General features: G+C 48.4%; 1 protein-coding gene across 2 annotated transcripts in view; it reads right to left on the reverse strand.

The window, feature by feature from the left end:
• Positions 1 to 16,492, reverse strand: part of LOC144817651 (uncharacterized) — a 434,119-nt gene that overhangs the window by 332,164 nt on the left and 85,463 nt on the right. The window contains exons 3-5 of one of the 2 annotated variants that reach the window (XM_078674372.1): positions 7,964 to 8,105; positions 5,559 to 5,597; positions 1,776 to 1,852 (exon numbers count right to left, since the gene is read on the reverse strand). In XM_078674372.1, the coding sequence (XP_078530498.1) occupies positions 1,776 to 1,809 (34 nt within the window). In that variant the 5' untranslated portion in view covers positions 1,810 to 1,852; positions 5,559 to 5,597; positions 7,964 to 8,105. The remainder of the gene's footprint in view (positions 1 to 1,775; positions 1,853 to 5,558; positions 5,598 to 7,963; positions 8,106 to 16,492) is intronic. The other variant, XM_078674371.1, reaches the window with a different exon arrangement.

The raw sequence follows: 16,492 nt of genomic DNA on the forward strand, positions 1-16,492 counted from the left end.
TGGGCCCGCCCTGCTAAAACCCAAAGAGACCTTCTTAGCTATTAATATAATATGCTAGTTAGGGAGGGTGAGAATTAGGTGTTCAAAGGGATTTTGAGCACCCTGCCGACACGTCACAGCTGAATTACCTCATGCATCATGGTCGATGTGGTTCAATGTTACTCGCTTCACACACAGTTCTCACAGTTTGTTGGCCAGTGCCAGTACCAGTATTCTTTTCAAGTGTATCCCCAGACACGTGTTTCTAGATTCCTCTTTCATCAGTGGGGAAAATGTTCATAGGTCGCTGGACGTGCTGCCGCAGTTTCCTCAGGGTTAATGCCCCTATCAGCACGCAGGTGCTCACAGAGCTCGTCAGCTCACGGCCCACGGGAGCCATCTTAAACAGTCAAAGGGATTTGGAGCATATTAGCATGCTGTCACCGTTTGCTTTTTATGGACTAGTAACTATGCTGATAACTTTGCTTCTGATAATATGTTTCCTTGTATTATCTAAGATACTGCGTTTGAGAAAACGGCATTAGTAAATAAATATTTCAAATGTGCACGTGTCCTCATTTACTCCACGTTCTGGTTTGAAATGATTATATAACGAAACAGTGCTCATGTGTTCCACGTGACCTGAGGTATCGTAAGTTCATGTTCTGGTTTGTCTAATCATTGGAAGTTTGTTACGACCAATGAGACACTGTAGCTAGCCTGGTAAGGGGATTTTGGGTACTGAGGTGAGTTTTGGGGCACCGTAATTCGCCGAGGTTCCAAATCTCTATGCACAGTTCTGTGGGAGAACGGAAACCCTGCTACAGGGGAGCCCAGGGCGAAGGGTCTCATCTACCAGCAACTCTAGGGTTTTTTTTTTTTTTGTAAATATATTTTTATTGCAGAATCAGGAATGAACAGGTCCAACAGGCCAACCTACACACCGATGGCCCCCAACATTCAGTATGATAGCAATACAATACACAGCCGATTAGCCCACATCCCGGAGGCTGGGCGGCGCTTCCATGAACCAGTTCGCTGGAGGTACCTCGGTGCGCGCCCTATTCGGGCCATAGGTCAATTGTAACACATCGTATCTGCTTTTACCCCAGAACACCCAACCCATCCCGCTCCATCTAGCCCTAGGCCACTCCACTGTCGCTTCTTTAAGTCGTCATTACGACCTCCCAAGGCCACCCGGTTCCGGGAGGCTGCCGCTGGCCGGCAAACCACCCCTACCTCCGACTCCCTCCCAGTACCCCCCCCCCCACCAACTGCTGCTAATGCGGGTGTCAATATCCCCCTCCTGTTCTAGAGTGACAACTACCAGGAAGTTCTGACAATCAAGTGGTCCCATGGAATCCCTGCCTATACCTGATCGGTCTCTTCGCCTTCAGTTAAGTAGTCCCTTAAAGCCTGCACTACCAGCTCCCAGGACCGCGCCAGTTCCAAACTTTTCTCGTTTCCAGTTCTAGTCGCCTGACGCAACCTTAACCAGCAACTCTAGGGTTCCACTGCTCAGACCTGCGTCCCTGCTTTGGGAAGGGGTTACCTATGGCTGCCGCTGTCAATAATTCTGTAGTGAACCAGAAAGAGTCTAAGCACAACTGTTTGGGAGGCAGGACTTTGTTGAATTTACAAAATGCACAGATCTATGCAAACACCAACACCACCAACCCCCCCCATCCACGACCACACCGCTGCCCACACAAACACAACTCACATACGTTAGAAATAATCAAATAAACCTTTAACCAGCAGCTTTAAAGCTCTGTCATAATTAATGTTTTTCTTACAGGGTCGCTCTCGATTTTCTTTCAAAGGTTCCATGTTGTGGCAGAGAAGAGATCGCGGAGTCCAAAGTTACATGAACCTGCAATGACAAACAGACGTGAATCCTAGCTTTGCACCGGCAAAAAAGCTATAATTCATCAATAACTGCAACCTGGACTATCGCACTCCACAAACAGCCCATTGACAACAACCAAACACTCTGCTAACAGCCCATTGACACCATTAACAACAGCCAAACACTCCACAAACAGCCCATTGACCCCATTAACAACAGCCAAACACTCCACAAACAGCCCATTGACACCATTAATACCAACAACCAAACACTCCACAAACATCCCATTGACACCATTAACAGCCAAACACTCCACAAACAGCCCATTGACACCATTAACAACAGCAAACACTCCACAAACAGCCCATTGACACCATTAATATGACACCATTAATAACAACCAAACACTCTGCTAACAGCCCATTGACACCATTAAAAACAACCAAACACTGCACAAACAGCCCATTGACACCATTAATAAAAGCAAACACTCCACAAACAGCCCATTGACCCCATTAATAACAACCAAACACTCTGCTAACAGCCCATTGACACCATTAAAAACAACCAAACACTGCACAAACAGCCCATTGACACCATTAATAAAAGCAAACACTCCACAAACAGCCCATTGACACCATTAATACCAACAACCAAACACTCCACAAACAGCCCATTGACACCATTAATACCAACAACCAAACACTCCACAAACATCCCATTGACACCATTAACAGCCAAACACTCCACAAACAGCCCATTGACACCATTAACAACAGCCAAACACTCCACAGACAGCCCATTGACACCATAACTACAGCCAAACACTGCACAACCAGTGCACCACTGAAACCAATAATAACTAAATTCAAACACTCCACAAACAGCCCACTGACACCATTAATAACAACCAAACACTTTGCTAACAGCCCAGTGGTGGAGTGGTGTGGCTCATGTGGAGTGGTGCGGCTCACTGGTTAGAGGCGGCAGACCCGGAAGCAGAGAACGGCCCGGAACCAGGGTTCAATTCCCGACGCGGCAGGGTGGTGGACCAGGGTCAGCGGCCTCGATAATTCTCGCCTCGGTGCCTACTCTAACCAGGGATCACACTCGGCAACTCTGGGCATTAGCTTGCCTCATCTCTACAACGGCCCCCCACAGATGCCGGGGATGCCTGGTTTCACCTTGGAGATACCCAGTTGGTACCATCTCACAGGGATAGCCAGGACGGGTTCCCCAGCGGCCTACAGCGCCACGACGCCTCAGGGCAGCAGTGCGCTTTACAAGACACATACATACATACCATTGACACCATTAATAACAACAACCAAACACTCCACAAACAGCCCAATGACACCATTAATAAAAACCAAACACTCTGCTAACAGCCCATTGAAACCATTAACAACAACCAAACACTCCACAAACAGCCCATTGACACCATTAACAACAACCAAACACTCCACAAACAGCCCATTGACACCATTAACAACAGCCAAACACTCCACAAACAGCCCATTGGCACCATTAACAACAACCAAAAACTCCACAAACAGCCCATTGGCACCATTAACAACAACCAAAAACTCCACAAACAGCCCATTGACACCATTAACAACAACCAAACACTCCACAAACAGCCCATTGACACCATTAACAACAACCAAACACTCCACAAACAGCCCATTGGCACCATTAACAACAACCAAAAACTCCACAAACAGCCCATTGAAACCATTAACAACAACCAAACACTCCACAAACAGCCCATTGACACCATTAACAACAACCAAACACTCCACAAACAGCCCATTGACACCATTAACAATAACAACCAAACACTCCACAAACAGCCCAATGACACCATTAACCACATGGGTGCTCATGACGAGCTCAGTTCGTCATGAGGCACAGTGGACATATGCTGATAATGGCCGCAACGCTCGCACACAGGGCTAATTCCCCATCTGTGCGAGCGTTCCACAGAAACGGGTGTGGCCGTGATGAGCTCAGCTCGTCATGAACACACGGCCACCGTGCTGCATGACGAGCTGAGCTCGTCACGAGCACCGGGGGCGCCATGCGCGCCCCCTTCTCCCCCGAGCACATTAGGGGAATTGCCCCTGCTGCAAAGGGGTTAACAGCCAAACATTCCCCAAACAGCACCCAAATGACACACTAACTACAGCCAAACACTGCACAATCAGTGCCCCACTGACACCAATAATAACTACATCCAAACACTGCAAATCAGTGCCCCATTTACACCATTAACTACATTCAAGCACTGCACAATCAGCCCATTGACACCAATAATATCTAAATTCAAACACTCCACAAACAGCCCAATAACACCATTAATAACAACCAAACACTCTGCTAACAGCCCATTGACTCCAGTAACTACAACAGCCAAACACTCCACAAACAGCCCATTGACACCATTAACCACATGGGTGCTCATGACGAGCTCAGTTCGTCATGAGGCACGGTGGCCGTGTGCTGATGACGAGCTGAGCTCGTCAGAACAGCCGCAACGCTCGCACACAGGGCTAATTCCCCTTCTGTGCGAGCGTTCCTCAGAAACGGGTGTGGTCGTGATGAGCTCAGCTCGTCACGAGCACCGGGGGCGCCATGCGCGCCCCCTCCTCGCCCCAGCACATTAGGGGAATTGCCCCCGCTGCAAAGGGGTTAACAGCCAAACACTCTACAAACAGCCATCGACACCATTAACAGCCAAACACTCTACAAACAGCCCATTGACACCATTAACTACAGTCAAACACTGCACAGTGTCTCTTTGACACCATTAATAACAGCCAAACACTCCACAAATAGCCCATTGCCACCCTTAACAGCCAAGCACTCCACAAACAGACCATTGACGCCATTAACAACAACCAAACACTCCACAAACAGCCCATTAACACCATTAATAACAACAACCAAGCACTCCACAAACAGCCCATTGACACCATTAATAACAACCACCAAACACTCCACAAACAGCCCATTGACACCATCAATAACAACCAAACACTCCACAAACAGCCCATTGACACCATTAATAACAACAAACACTCCACAAACAGCCCATTGACACCATTAATAACAACAAACACTCCACAAACAGCCCATTGACACCATTAACCACAGCCAAACACTCCACAAACAGCGCCCCAATGACACACTAACTACAGCCAAACACTGCACAATCAGTGCCCCATTGACACCAATAATAACTACAGCCAAACACTGCACAATCAGTGCCCCACTGACACCAATAATAACTACATTCAACACTGCACAAGCAGCACATTGACACCATTAACAACCAAACACTCCACAAACAGCCTACTGACACCAATGTTAACAGCCAACACCGTACAAAGAGCCCATTGACACCATTTATAACCACCAAACTCTCCACAAACAGCCCATTGACACCATTAACAACAGCCAAACACTGCACAAGCAGCCCATTGACACTACTAATAACTACATTCAAACACTGCACAAACAGCCCATTGACACCATTAATAACAACAACCAAACACCCCACAAACAGCTTATTGACACAGTTAACAGCCAAACACTCCACAAACAGCCCACTTACACCATTAATAGCCAACCACTCCACAAACAGCGCCCCAATGACACAATTTAACATTGAGCTCAATGGGTTTTTCTACATAAATGCAGCTGATTACTTTATCGATTACTTTCGTACCTCCAGGACTGGATCCTAGATTCAGTGCTGAGATCTAAGCTGAAAACAGATAAGTAAAAACATTTTAGTTATTGCAATGGTCTTTAAAGAATAAAAAGGTATTTTAAAAGTTCACACAAACTTTTCAGTGAAAATCTAGCAATGTTATCCAATGGGAGAAATTTCAGGTTACAGGTACAGTACGTTCTCGTTACTTTTGTAATCCAGTACTGGGCTCCTAGGTCCAGCACTGGGATCTCTAGTTAAGACAGGTAAGTAATTACGGTTCAGTAGTTGGTACGATTTTTAAGAAATATTTCAAGTTTTAAAAAGTAGACACTTAAAAGAAATTTCATAGAAAAGCAGACAATGGTTTCCTATGGAAGAAATTTAGGTTACTAGTAAACACGGTTATGATGACTTTTTTGGTTCAGTATTGGGCTAAAAGGTACAGTACTGGCTTCTCTCCTGATCACAGGTGAGTACTTCGGAATTCGTTATTCAGCTGATTTTAGATGAATATTTTAAAGTTTCAAAACATCACACTTAGAAGATTTTTCGAGTCAAACCAGTCAATGTTATTCTATGGCAGGAAAGTGAGTCATCGGTTTTCAGGTGAGTACTCGACTGGTGAGTTAAGGTTCTGGGCACAGACTCAGGGGTACCCCAGGGTCAGGTAGGTACAATTGGTACAACCTCAGCGGCACAGGAGCAGCTGGGTGCAGAGGTAGCTAGGCCCAATGTTATCCAATGAGAGGCAGGGGGCCTTTGGTTTGTGGCTGCTGGGCTCCTGGTCACTTGCTCATGGCAAATGGGGAAGTAGGATTGGGTACAGGTTGCACTGCCAGGAGCACTCGGGCAGCTGGGTCGACAGGTCGGTAGGGCTGGGGCCAAATCAGTTGGTGTCTTCCTCTTTTTAGCAGCTGCACGGCAGGTCTTCTTGTTCTTTCTTGTTTCGGAATCTGGATCTGTGGAAGAAGGTTCAGGGTGCCCCTAAAAACTAAATTTAGGGGCGTTACAGTTAGGGTAAGGGCAGGGACCAATGGGTCCCTGTCCTGGGGTGGGTACACCCCCTAGCCTGCTCCTCTCCTGTGGGAGGGTGGCTGGAGCCTAGCTGTGATTGGGCAGGGATCCCCATCTTCAAGATGGCCGGAGCCCGGGTTTGTGCATCACCTCGCCTCTCCCACCTGAGGGGTGGAGTTGGTACAAGCTGGCACCCCCTCCTTTCTGACGTAGGGTTGACCGCCACTCTTCCCACCAGAGTGGGGGTCAGAACGGGTGGAGCCCAGTTGCTGAGTACAGCAAGTGGTCTGGAGAAGGTCACAAAGGCAGAATGCCTTTAAAGCTTCCCCTGCACATCCTGGGGGAGGCGGCTTGGCACAACCACCAAACACTCCATAAACAGCCCATCTACACCATTAATAACAACCAAACACTCCACAAACAGCCCATTAATAACAACCAAACACACCACAAACAGCCCATTGACACCATTAACCACATGGATGCTGCACATATTCCTCTGACGTCATGAGCACAGGAGCACTGTACTGCATGACTAGCTGAGCTCGTCATGAGCATGGAAGGGGTTAACAACAGCAACCAAACATTCAATAGCCCATCGACACGATTAACAGCCAAACACTCCACAACCAGCACCCCAATGACACACTAATAACTACAGCCACACACTGCACAATCAGTGCCCAACTGACACCAATAATAACTACGGTCAAACACTGCACACTGCACAATCAGCTCATTGACGCCAATAATAAATACATTCAAACACTGCACAAACAGCGCATTAACACCATTAACAACAACAACCAAACACTCCACAAACAGCCCATTGACACCATTAACAGCCAAACACTCCACAAACAGCCCATTGACACCATTAACAGGCAAACACTCCACAAACAGCCCATTGGCACCATTAACAACAACAACCAAACACTCCACAAACAGCCCATTGACACCATTAACAACAGCGAAACACTCCACAAACAGCCCATTGACAAACACTTCATAAACAGCCTGTTGTGTAGGAATCTATGACCCTAGTGTAATTTTCCCGATTCATGCCCATATATAGGTATAAATTACCCGATCCTTATATAGGCATAGAAATCATTACCATATTTAGACTGAGCCTATGAAGCCCAAATACGGCATAGCTACTTCTACTAAGTTCCGAGAATCAACAACGATTTCTTAGAAAACCCCGCCTTCAGCAGCTAGGGACTTCCCCTTGCCTGAATACTAATTTATCTAGGAAATCATGGAGTTTTCAAAGAACTGAGTCTTTGATGACGTTATTATATCCAATCATACGTCAAACTCAGCACCTTCAAGGTATAAATATGCCTACATTTGCCCAGACAAACACACGGTGGTTTGGAGCAGATCGACTAACTACTTACCCGACGCCCTGCAGCAGCAAGTGCCGAAGGAAGCCGACCCGCCGGCTGACGCAGTGAGAGAGAGACACTTTCTTTTCTCCTGCCGAGAAATCCAGCTCCAATGTTTCCAGTCTACCCTTGTGGGTTGCTGGGAAATCGAGTCCTGAGAGAGAGATACAAGACCTCCATCATTCTAAAAGCAAGGTACGGAGCTGATTAAACCCTTAGAGAATTCTTGGAATAGATTCTTGGCAAAAAACACTAAACTTAAGCTACACCTCACTTACTTCTTCCCCCGTACTAGACTTAGGTTAGGTACACCAGGGTAGGCGTATTTAGAAGCACCAGTTGAGTACTTTTAGTCATTATTTATCACAGTATGTATTTTATGTAGTCTATGTTACTTTATATGGCTCAGAAACCATACCATGCTTTTACAGTACTACTTTATAATACTTCTCGTATTACTTAATAACCAGTATTACGATTGTAGCAGTACATTTCTTATGGTTGAGAAAGAAGACTGTTCAATAAATACTTTTTATTGAAAACGCCCATCTCTCTATTTTCTCTGCACCTCTGGTGAAACGAAGCATGCACGATTGACTGAGTAAAATATCTATCTATTGTTTCCGCGAATCTAGAGATACATTTCTTATTCTTGGGAAACAAAGGTGTCATGTTTATGCGGTTGTCAGAAACTAATCCCTCTTGTGAATTCGAGAAAGTTTCTAGTGACCTCTGAGCTAGCTGGCATTCATAATTAAGTTTAATATATTCGGTAGAGACCTAGTCGACCTCAGTCCTACGTCTAAACTACAGGATATATTCTTCCAATGCGTAGAGCCTATTGGGAATATAGGAACTACACTACATGGCGCCTGTTAGAACCGGTTATTTCTGGTAGGCTAAGGCTGATGCCAAAGCCAGGCAGAAACCACCATTCTAGTCAGGGCAAGGAAGTCACACGCCAAGATAACCCCTGCTCACCCTCTAGGTAGCTTGGCACGAGCAGTCTAGGCTAAACTCGGAGGCGATGTGTAAAGCATTTGCGCCAGCGCACAACAGCAACAACATACTAGGCACACCACAAAAGAGACTCCACACAAGGTTATATTAAAATAACTTTTGTATTGTCAAACCATATCAGATAGAAATCACACATGTACATTGTGCCAACTGGCACGGCAATATTCACAAGGGATTATTTACAAGACAGGGCCACATGGGCCACTGTCAGAATCAACACTTTGCAGATATAGAAATACTTGTCAGAAATTAGAATAAAAGTATATAAAATCACTGTAACACAAAGTAACAGTTATAGATCACATCCAGTAACTACTGGGAACAAGTAAGTACCTCCTACGCAACCCTAAACCCTTAGGAGACTGTCACGCAGGGGACCAGGACCTCACTAGGACCACCTGTACTAAAAAGAACAACACCCTAAGTATCACACAGCATTTAGGGGTCTATGAAAGAACACATTACCCATGATGCATAAATATACATTCAGAGGAGTAGTAAGGAAAAACACATAATGCATAAACCTACACATTCAGCGGTGTTAAGAATAAAGCACATGATGCAATAAAGATACATTCAGAGGTACCAGAACAATGCAGTAGCGCAAAAGTCACATGATGTCTAAAAACATTCAGAGGTGCAGGAATAAAACATGATGCAAGAAATCACATTCAGAGGTGCAAATAACCATACAATTGCGCAAGACCTACATAAGCCACCATCTGTGGCAGTCCCTAGGCCAACTGGCCTTGTTGGGGCTAGAACGCCCTGAGTCTCAATGTCAGGGGCCTAAACGATGCAGGTGCCCACTACTTGCTGGGCACCTGGGAACACTCACAAGGGCCTAAACGCTGCAGCTGGCACTAAGTGCTGCGCAGCTGTGACTGGCCGGGCACCTCTGTGGCATCTCTATCCCTCCCAGGGACTCACTCTCCATCTTGCGCCTAAACGGGGCAGCTGCCCACTAATTGCTGGGCAGCTGGAGAATCATCAAAACTGCGCCACGCTGGAGCCCCACAGGTTCTACAAACATCTAGGTCCACGTTGGAGCCACACAGGCTCTGGCATTACTCGTGCCCAACGTTGGAGCCACACAGGCTCTGGGCATCACATGCCCCACATGTAGCCACACAGGCTCTGCACCCACGGTGGGGCGACCCACTGCCACTCGGGGCCGCCCTTTCTCAGTGCCTTGAAGCGGCACCAACATACAGCCGTGCGGGCCCTCAGGAGCCCCTCGCGGGCTCTGCAACCACGGTGGGGCGACCCACTGCCATTCGGGGCCGCCCTTCACTCAGTGCCTCGGCCGGCACCACACGGAGCTTCCCCCCCGCAGCCCTTCACTCACCGGGGCTTCTGTGCGGCGGGGGCGGGCTTCGGCGGCATCTGCGGAGGTCCTGCTCCTCGCAGTCTCTCCTCGCTTTGCCCGGTCCCCCGTCTCGGGACCGGGACTCAGGGTGGAGCCAGCAAGGCTCCCGGCAGCAGTCCCTTCTCGCGGGGGTGAAGGCGGGGCTCTCCCGATCACATAGGAGCCTCGCTACTCCCGCGCCGGACTTCTCCCTCTCTGCAGGGCTCCCTCGTTACACGGGAGCCCTGCCAACCGGCCGCCTCTTCTCCTCGGGGCTCCCTCAGCCGAGAGGAGCCCCGCGAACGGCCGCCATCTCCCGCCCTTCTCCTTTCTTCTTCCCCGGGCTGCGGGGGTGGGCACTTCCGGCCGGCCGCGCTGAGATTGGCCGGCCGGCCAACCGCTTCCGGGTCGCTGCGGGCAGCGCAGCGGCCCTTCTCCTTAGGCAGGCAGGCGGGAGCTGATTTCTCTTACGGCCAACATTTAAACAGCGCTCTCAGCGCTGGGGGGAGACAAAGCGCGCTAAAGCGCTTCGAACACAGCTCGAGCGCTCCCCGGCGCCGACGGAGATTTAAAGCGCCCCATGCGCTAAAGGGCAAAACCACGCGCCCAAAAGTACAAATAAAGCGCTATCAGCGCTCAGGATCCAAATACAGCGCTAGAACCAACATAAAGCGCTCTTTAGCGCTAGAGCACCATCCACAGCGCTCCCAGCGCTAGAACAGGAGGCAGAGTGTTTCCAGGCTCTCAGGGGGAAGCACAGCGCCTCCAGGCGCTAGAAATACCACTCCAGCGCTCTTCACAGGAAAATGCAGCCTCTCCATGCTGCAACGGTCCCAGAGCTTCCCGGGGGGGGCAAAGCCAAGTCCCCCCATCAGCCCAGGCAGGGCAGAGGGTCCCCCAGGAGTCCAGGAATCCAGGCATCCAGGGGCTGGGCAGCGCCCACCCCTGGTAGATTCAAGTCAGCCTCAAGAGCAAGAACAAGAACATTTGGGAAGGGGACACAGCCCCTTCTTATACACAGAAAAGGCTTTGAAGTCTTTTGAAGTCTTTGTGTAAGCGGGCCCTGATCCCTGGGTGTTTCTGGTTTCCCTCTCCTGTCAGCTTCAGGTCAGAGGTGACAGTGGGCCATCAGGAGGGAGAGCCAGCATGGTGGGCAGGCAGACACAGCCCGGCACCATCTCCTCCCACTTCCCTGATAGCAGATGGGGCCTTTCATCCTTGGGATGGCTCCGACCCCCTCCGGGGGCCCTGCAGCCCCTGTCCCACTCAAACCAGACAGTAAATCCACAAGCAGGCCCAGGCACTCCTGGGCCAGGCTCATCACCCAATCACGTGCCAGCAGACTCACTACACAAATATGCCAACTTCTAAAAGTGGCGCTTCTAGACTAGACACAGCCATGCCGCATATACCATTATGCAGCACTCATTCTCACGAGTTCACACATATCAAACTCGACCCTGCACTCCCCACGCATCAGGAATCTACCATGGGCATACATATTCCCCATTCATTCCTATGGGAGGGCAGGCCACTTACCACACATACACAGAGAGCACACGCACTTTACACTGTACCACAGTGAAAAAGTGCGCAGAGGCCTAAAATCACCAATCCAGGTTCCAGAGACAGGCTAGGAAAAAGCAAAAAGTCTCGGGGTGAACCTGCCCAAAGGACCGGGTCCAACAGCGCCCAACGTTTGGTAAGGCGATAATTTAACGCTAGATACTAGAGTAACTCAGTCGTGCTTTTCACACAGACCCTTTCTCCCGTAAAAACTCCAAAAGACGTCTGGAGTGAGTTAAAGGATAATATCCGCCAAAACTGAGTAGGAAGGAAACTCCTATGTATTAGTTTTTGGTTTGTTCAATGTTGAAGGATACTGTGTTCCAAAAATATTGTGCACCTAATCTTTGTTTCCTTGAAACTTGCTCTGCAAACTTTCGGTCAACAAAATGTCTGACGACGAAAGGAACAGAGCTACAGCAGCAGCACAAGCAGTTTTAGACGACACAAGTCTCGAACAAAATGAGCCGAATGCTATAATCATCCCGGCTAATATAAGGAAAACAATTAATATAAAACTCATTGAAAATGGGGTATCACCGAGAGGTGGTAAAGTAATCTTTGTCATAGACGCACATGAGTATCGACAGACAGAGGTATTCTATTCATGGATTGTCTTTCCACAAGCAAATCCAGTAACATGGGAGTTTCACTACTACAAAATAGTAGAACCTCCAGAGGAATACGTCCCTTTTGAGGACGTTGAAATTCCACTAACTTACCAAGAGCATCAGCTCTGGTTTAAAGGCGCCCTACAACATCAAAATCACTTAACAAGGCTCGGTCCACTAGGTAGACCAGGAGGGACATGGCCGGTACTAGCCAGCTATACACCACATCCTGACATAAACAATACGACAGGTCCGTTCTGGTTAGCACAAATAATTACTCAAATAGAGGTAGTATTCCCCGATAGTACACCTCATGAAAAACACAGGATTATAACAATCCGTTAACCAATGGGTATTGCACCACACGTAGAGGACTGTGACACTTGGGGTACAGTCTTTGCTTCAATCTACACTAAAAGACATGGTGGTCCGTCCATGGCGGTAATACTAGACGTTCTAAGACAGATTCAAAATGAATACGGTCCAGAACCGGCCTAAAATCTGGGTATGAAACTACTGAAGGATTTCAAACAAGTCTCGGCTATACTATTAGCCAACATTAAAGGTGGGCTCAGACAATGCTAGACAGCGCAGCAGAAGTAACCATAGTTCGCAAGATCCTGAAGGATCATCTGGAGACAGTGGACTTGAAAGAATGCATTCAAGTTGACACCAGGGTTAGTGCATCCCACAAGTTGTATGAAGTAACACTCCGGATGGAAGGGGACATAACTAGGAAAATAAAAGCTCTCTTTTGGGATAAGCTCTCTTTTGGGATAAGCTGACATTCTTCTAGCTGAACAAGACTGGCCACCTGCATTTGTCAGGGAGTGCCCACATGGCGAAGAGATAATTATGCCAGCCTTCTCAAATTACATTCCAATTCATAAGAAATACATATATGCCAGGAAATGGGCAGTAGCTCAGGCTCCAGCATTATATAAAAATCACGTAGGATGGGATGAGGATTCTCCTCACCATAAAATCCAGTTAAAAAAATCAACCTAGTGCTCAGAGGCATTATCCAATTAAACAAGAAGCTAAAAAACAGGTCAGGGAGATCTTAGATCAACTTGAATACCAAGGAGTAATTGAAACATGCACCTCATCAATGAACAATCCTTTGTTTCCGGTCTCCAAACCAGACAATACAGATCGTCTAGTTTTTGACTACAGACACTTAAACTCTTGTTCCAAAACTTTTGCAGTACAAAATGCACACAGTGCAGCACTGATGAATAACATCGTGCGGAAAAAATATAAAACCACATTAGATATTTTAAATGGGTTTTTCTGTCAAAACATTGCACCTGAAAGGAGGCACTTGACCGCTTTCTCAATCTTGAGGACACAGCGACAATTTTGCCGTCTCCCCCAGGGATTCAAGAATAGTCCAAGGTTATTTTCAGCCAGAGTAACAGGGTTACTACAAATGTATGATGATGAGGCATTATCTAATGTCGATGACCTCTATCTTACAGACGATGATTTGGACGTACACTTGAAAAGAGTGAACACCATAATACTTGGGTTCGCTTCTGAAGGATACAAATTCAATTTTAAGAAATCACGAATTGCCCACCTCAACCTCCTATTCTTAGGATACGAGTTATCAAGTGAAGGCAAAAGCCTGGCAGCAAACTCTCTAGAGAAATGTGCACTGCTCCAACCTCCAAAGGGTCCCAATTGGGGACAGGTGGAGGCCCTGACCCCCGTACCCATTCCTTGGTCGGACCATCATCTGGTGCCCTTTTTGATACACATTCCGGGAGCTAGATTACCGGAACAGGCAGCACTAAATCGTCCGAGTCGGAGATGGGCTAACTTCTCCCAAGCAAGGTTTAATGAGGCACTTACGGTGGGGGGTGGTCCGGGGGGGAGGATGTGGAAAAAGCCAACAATAATCTGGACCAGCGTATCACGGAGGCCTTGGACCAGGTTGCTCCGCTTGCCCTGACTAGAACGGGGGGGGCGTGCCCAGAGAACGGCACCTTGGTACAATGAAGAGGTGCGTGTGGCCAAGGTCGCGTGCAAACGCGCAGAAAGGCAGTGGAGGTCAGCCTTCGCCACTCAAGCTAAAATTGACTATGTTGCTAGTAGGCGCACCTACCCTAGATTAATCAGGAAGGCTAAAAAGGTGTATTATGACACCAGGATTAGGGAAGCAGAAAACTCCATGAAGGAATTGTTTTTAATATACAAATCACTCTCGGTTGGGAAGCCTGCGGCAATACCAGAAGAATTCTGCACGGTGGACAGCTGTAACCGAGTAGCAGAGTTTTTTGCTAACAAGGTAGCAACTATCTATTCGGCCTTTCCAAGCCGTGCTATCATAGGCCCCGAGATTGAAGAGGTGCCTGGGGTAAGGGGAGAACAACTGGTGCTAACTACATTCGTCACCCCGCCTACTGAGAAACTTATCCAGATCTGCGGATCAATAAAATCAGGCTCCCCTAGGGACCCTACTACGCCCAGACGCCTGATGGGCAGTCTGCACGTATTAGAGCCGTACATCCGTCATCTCCTGGACATTTCTTTTGGGACCCACACTGTTCCTGATGCCTGGAAACAGGCGGTGGTCCTTCCTCTCCAAAATAAGCCCAATATCAGCTATGACAGGTTAGACAATCTTCGACCCATTTCTCTCTTGCCATACATGGCGAAGGTTGCTGAGAAAACTGTGAACCTCCAGCTGATGGGCTTTGTGGAAGAGGCTTCCCTACTTCACGACTCTCAGTTTGGCTTCCGTCCACGGCACTCGACGGAGTCAGCATTGCTCATGGCAGTAGAGTCCATACGGCAGGGTGTGGACGAGGGTCAGACTATGGCCCTGATTCTCCTGGACCTAAGCGCAGCATTTGACACTGTAGCTCATTCCATCTTGCTACAGTGTCTGAATGATGGAGGGGTATCAGGAGCTGCGCTTAGATGGATCTGGTCTTTCCTGACAGATAGATGCTTTCAAGTCTGCCAGGGAGAATGTTACTCTAGGGAGATTAGTTTGGGCCAGGGCGTGCCGCAGGGCTCGTCCCTGAGCCCAACTTTGTTCAATCTGTACGTCTCCCCGCTGGCTGCTATAGTTGAAAGCTATGGCTTGCGCCTCGTGTCCTATGCCGACGACACGCAGCTGGTCATATTCCTCTCACGTGTACCTAGTCTTGCGGCGGACAACTTTAGAGTTTGCATGCAAGAACTGGCAACCTGGATGTCCGCCAACTGCTTGAAACTCAATGGCAGTAAGACTGAGGTACTCGTGGTGGGGGAGGACCATCTGTATGGTCGTCGGCATGGTGGCCACCTATTCTAGGAGAAACACCTGTTCCTTGCCAGGAAGTAAAGAGTCTTGGGGTATGGTTGGACGCTGACCTTGCCTTTGGCCCCCAGCTTGGCCGGGTGGTGGGGGCATGCTTCGGAGTTTTAAAAACTCTGAGGAAGGTCTTGGATCTTCTGCCCATTACAGCTCGCCGGACGCTGGTGCATGCCCTCGTCACCTCGCGCCTAGACTATGGCAATTTGCTGTATCTGGGGGCCACGGGAAGGGTCTTCAACCGCCTCCAAGTGCTGCAAAATGCAGCCGCTCGCCTAATTCTGAGGCTACCCAGGAGATCATCCTCAAAGGCAGCGCTCCAGGCCCTGCACTGGCTTCCTGTCAGGTGCAGGGTGGAGATCAAGGCTCTTTCTATGTGTCACCGCATCCTGGGCGGCAAAGCCCCAGCCCCGCTACAGAGTCTGGTTACCCGGTATGAGCCTACAAGGAATCTGCGTTCCTCCTGCACAGGGCTACTGAAAATCCCAAAAATACAGAAAGCGCAAATGGGGGGCAGGTCTTTCAGATATTTGGCTGCTAAGCAGTGGAATGACCTGCCATCAGAGCTATGTTTGGAGCTCTCAGAATCCATTTTCAGAAGGAAACTCAAGACTCACCTATTTGGAAGGTAGGCGGCTGTGATGGCTGCTTGGACTGCTTACCCAACTTACCATAGCGCGGGGACACGC

This window comes from Lissotriton helveticus, chromosome 2_1 (genome assembly GCF_964261635.1).
Source record: "Lissotriton helveticus chromosome 2_1, aLisHel1.1, whole genome shotgun sequence".
Lineage (NCBI taxonomy): Eukaryota > Metazoa > Chordata > Amphibia > Caudata > Salamandridae > Lissotriton > Lissotriton helveticus.